This window comes from Octopus bimaculoides, chromosome 14, assembly GCF_001194135.2.
Source record: "Octopus bimaculoides isolate UCB-OBI-ISO-001 chromosome 14, ASM119413v2, whole genome shotgun sequence".
Taxonomy (NCBI): Eukaryota; Metazoa; Mollusca; class Cephalopoda; order Octopoda; family Octopodidae; genus Octopus; species Octopus bimaculoides.
Window position 1 is genome coordinate 39,611,253 of NC_068994.1, and position 5,082 is coordinate 39,616,334.

The 5,082-nt window shown below is 34.6% G+C and overlaps 1 protein-coding gene across 2 annotated transcripts in view; it reads right to left on the bottom strand.

Annotated features, from left to right (window-relative positions):
* Positions 1-5,082, bottom strand: part of LOC106872382 (protocadherin-18) — a 66,598-nt gene that overhangs the window by 28,083 nt on the left and 33,433 nt on the right. The window contains exon 2 of one of the 2 annotated variants that reach the window (XM_014919362.2): positions 2,081-2,225. The exons of the other annotated variant lie outside the window; for it this stretch is intronic. Within the exon in view, the coding sequence (XP_014774848.1) occupies positions 2,081-2,225 (145 nt within the window). The remainder of the gene's footprint in view (positions 1-2,080; positions 2,226-5,082) is intronic. 2 annotated transcript variants of the gene reach the window in all.

Genomic DNA, 5,082 nt, shown 5'->3' on the forward strand with positions numbered 1-5,082 from the left:
TAACTGAGTTTGTTTATTCATTCATTTTGTGTTTGTTTTCCATACCAGCATTGGTTTGGAAGGAGAATTACTTTAAAGCAGGATTTCACAGCTGAATGCTCTTCCTCTCACCAATCTTCACATGTTTTACAATTAAGGGAGAAACTTTTTTTAGGTTACAGGCTTTCAAAAACGAAAAACGATTGATAATAATGTCAAAAAGGAATGCCCACATCAGCATCATTTCACTCAAGTCATGACAACTTGGAATATAAGCAGACATGTGCTTTCACACACACACACACACACACACACACACACACACACACACACACACACACACATTTGTATTTATATGTTCACAGCAGAATTTCTTCAGTTTCTATCTATCTGATTCCTTCGCATTACATTGGTCAGTTTGGGCTACAGAAAATACTGAAAGTGTTATGCAGTGGGGTTGAACCTGAAACCAAAGGGGTGTGAAGTAAACTTCTTAGCTGCACAGTCATGCCTACACCTATATACATTATTTGCTGTAGCATTTAAAGTTTTTTAGCACTGCTCATGATTTCTCAGTACAATCTTTGTTTTGAACCAAAAAACCCTCAGTGGGACTTAACTTGAAACTATATGATTGTGAAATGAACTCCTTGACCACAATGTCATGAGGGCACTTATCCACTGTATACTGTTGCATTTTATAATCTTTGTCACAGCTCAAAGACCCCCAGTACTAACTTAAAGGATCCCAGGTTGGAAACTACTGCTCTGGAATATGACTATACTTGCACCATTGGAGAAAAGGACATTGAGATGATTGTATATAACATTTACTGATTCAGACAAGGCTAGACTGAGTAACAGTATGGTAACATTAATATACTAATGCTGGAGGAACTTTTAAATACAACTTGTTGATTAACATTTTCTTTTATATTTAAGCTACAGCTTGTTTATTGAATAATCTGTAAATTCTGTCACTCTGTAGGACTGTAAAATCAGCATAATAAAAATATATTCAATTGTATTTAAATTTATGAACAAAACTATAAAATCGAAATATGAAAAAAATATTTCATGGCCATATTAATGTACTGCAATACAAGAAAGCAATATTTATTATTATTTAAACATTTATGACTATGAATGTCCTTTGATTCAATATTTTATGGTATTAGCAAGACTTAATACTATAAAGTATGATTCAGTAGCATGTGCTATGCTTTCACTTGTCTTAGGTGTCTATGTAGTCATGAGCTGGCATATATTTCCACTTTTGAGACAGCAGCAGGGTGAGAGGGTTGTATTAGTATTCAACTGGTATTCATTTTCAGCTAAAAATACTGAAGTAATATAAAATAAAGGGCTTTGTTCAAGGATACAGCATGACACCTCGTCCAGGAATGGAACTCATGATCTTATGATTGAAAGCCCAACACTTTAATTACTAGGCTACATACCTGTCTCTTAGCATTTAAACATGGTAGTAATAAAAAAAATGTTGTAGTGAAAATAGTGTATTTGATATCGTCTTCTACATTATTTTCATTGTTGAACAAATTTCTTAATCTACTGTAAACTATTGCCTAGAAATAGAGAAATCTGTAGTTGGCATTGAACAGTCACAACACAATTAAAAATAAAAGGCCCCCAACACATCTGAGTGCACTATCTCCAACAAGGCAGACTTGAATTGATTTAAAACTGACACAGTAGGGAATATGAGAGAAAATTGAATTAGCCATGCTTATCCTTTTTCAGTGTCCTTCAAACCTTGACTAGAAATAAAATTGAAAAAACAATAAATAAATAAATTAAAAAAAAAAAAAAATTAAATATATAAAATTAGATATAAAATCAATAAATAAAAATATGAAATAAATGAATCAAAAACTTCTCCTTATTAACTGACTAATTAGCTTCAAATAACATCAGATTTCAAGATAGACCTTGTTAGAATAGGGAAGGAAACTTTTGGCTGCAGGCATCTCCACAAAAAGTAAATAAATAAATAAATAAAAACAATCTAAACAAGCCAACTTATATAGCTACCATTAATTTCTATGGCAACCAATCAGAGCAATTATTCTCTGGTACATACCTGGCAACTCTTCCTTGCGTCCGCTGCCATCATCACCCCATCCACTTCCACTGTCAATTCCTGACAGTGTGGATGTTTCACTGTAGCGATATGGGATGTGAACTGCTGCCTCATCAAGTTTCTTATGACCTGGTATCTTAGTTGCCTTTCAGACACACGGTTGTGCATCACAAAGTTGAAAGACCAAAGCCGAAAGGAGAAAAAGCTAGTTATTATAATTTGATTTAATGAAACAAATATACAATAGCAAAAATAAAATAAATAAATAAAAATTGATAATGATAATTTGGGGGGAAAAAAATAACATTTCTTAATTAGGCCTAAAGCCTTAGATTATTCATATAATACCACCACATCATTTGGCTCAGGAACATCACATGTAAAGAAGAGCTATAAGCTTCTAATAAAGTAATATTTTTGTTTTTATTCTTTTCTTTTCATTTGCCAATTTTTGTAAGAATTGATTAGTTTAATACAACAGATGTGTGGTTAAGATGTTTGGTTTGCAATCATGTGGTTCTGGGTTTGATCCTACTTCATAGCATGTTGAGCAAGTGTGTATTCTATGAAACCATAGCCTTGAGTTGACCACCTGACCGATACCTCATGAGCAAAATTTGGTTGATGAAATATATTGGTTAACTAATCATATAAATATATATATGTATACACACACACGCACACACACGTACCTGTGTGTGTGTGCAAACAGACAGACAAACAGATAGATAGATAGATAGATAGATAGACACACTCACATATACAGACATGTATTCATGTGTGTATAGCTAAAGGATATGGACATCAATAAATCAGTGCATTAAACAAAAGAATCATGTAATATTTGTTTTACTTAAGTCATGAGAGTTTCTCTCTAGTCAACTTTGATGTAGGAAATGCAATGAGTCAGTGATTGACCTGTGGGGAGCCTATGAGCGATGTTACTATAGTTCACAAATGGGTGGTATAAAATGAATATTAGCATAAAATATTAGTCTTAAATGTAGATTTCCCTTGTTAGGTGCTGGCATGACTGTGTGAAGAAGCTTGCTTCCTAACCATGTCGTCTTAGGTTCAGTTCCATGCATGGCACTTTGGGACAAACGTTGCCTTCTACTATAGCTCTGAAATAACTAAAGCCTGGCGAGTGGAAACCGAAAGAAGCCCTCTGTGTGTGTGTGTGTGTGTGTGTGTGTGTTAGTGTGTGTGTGCGCTCGCGCGCTCATTCATGTGTCTGTGTGCGTGGTCATGCATGTGTGTGTACCTTTGTCCTAACATCACATGGTGGTTGTAAAAGAGCATTACTGCCTTACAACTAATGTTCATTTCCATCCCTCTGCCTAGAGAAATATTACATTGTCTTGGAAACAGGTGAGAGTTGGTGACAGGAAAGGCATCTAGTTGTAGAAAATCTTCCTCAAAAAATTCTGTTTGACACATGTAAGCATGAAAAAGTGGGCTTTAAATGATGGTGATAACTACAAACCTTATACTTCTGTTTCCTACCAGTTGAAGGAAAAGAAATCAAAATTAACCTCAGATTAACCCTTAGAGCATTAAAATGTAAGGGAGGCCAAATGTCACATATACAGAAGCTTGGCTGAATTTTGTTTTTAGATGCTTCTTTGGAAAAAAGTGTCTTATACATCATTAAGTACAATATGTAACATAATATAAAGAGGTTTAGAAATTTAATGAATTTATTATGGTACTTCTAACACAAGTGATTTATTTTGTTAGAAGTTAATTCTCCCTCATTTCACATACTACTATATAACACAAGTAATGTTATATTGGACAATATAGTTCTGGCACAGGTGTGGCTGTGTGGTAAGAAGCTTGCTTCTCAACCGCATGGTTCCAGGTTCAGTGCCACTGCATGGCACCTTGGGCAACTGCCTTCTACTACAGCCTTGGGCTGACCAAAGCCTTGTGAGTGGATTTAGTAGACAGAAACTGAAAGAAGCCCATTGTGTGTATATATATATATATATTTGTGTGTGTGCATATATATCTATGTGTGTGTGTCTTTGTGTCAGTGTTCGTCCCCCCACCCCCTGTCATCACTTGACAACTGGTGTTCGTGTATTTACATCTCCATAACTTACTTTGGCAAAAGAGACAATAGAATAAATACTAGACTGAAAAAATAAGTCCTGGGGTCTATATGTTTGACTAAAACCTTCCAAGGCAGTGATCCAGCATGGCCACAGTCAAATGAATGAAACAAGTAAAAGAATAAAAGAATAAACAAATAGATAAATAAATAAAGTCAGGATGATTATGACTAAAGTGATTTTGATGACAGACCTCTTTGATCAAGACTGACCTAAGGTTGAATGATAATAATGATGGAGAGAGCTCCTATGTAGTCAATCAAGCTGCTTGAAACAGCAGCCAAATCTTTCCCAGATCACATCCTACTGCCTTGAAAAAGGAAAAGGACTGTTGATTATGTAGTTATACACATAAATCTATAGAGACTGGTTGGTTTTTAGCTAGAATGCTTTTGGTCAAGGACTGCTAAACACTAGCGTGGGTAGCCAAGTTGGACTCCCCGATAAAGTAGGTAAAAATATTACAGCACCACAAGGTATCTGAAAACTAATTGAATAAAGAAGGTTGTTTTCATTGAGATGTGTGTATTAGAAAATTTACTGTTCCACACACACACACACACAATCAGACATACATATACATACATACACAAAAACATATATACACATACACACAAACGCAGACACACATTCAACTATTTCAATCGCTTATAGAATTGCATTTCCTGTAATTCTCTTTTTTTTTTTTTTTTTCTTTCAAATAGTGATGATCCCCTGGTACACAGTGTGTCAAACTCACCCTGTAATTGGCACTGGTGATAAACAACTCCAACTATAATAACAGCAACAACAAAAACAACAATAACAAAGTAAATTCAGAAAAGAATAATTATAAGAACCATTGTAAATAATAAGAAAAGGACACAACATAGAGCAACCGGAAAA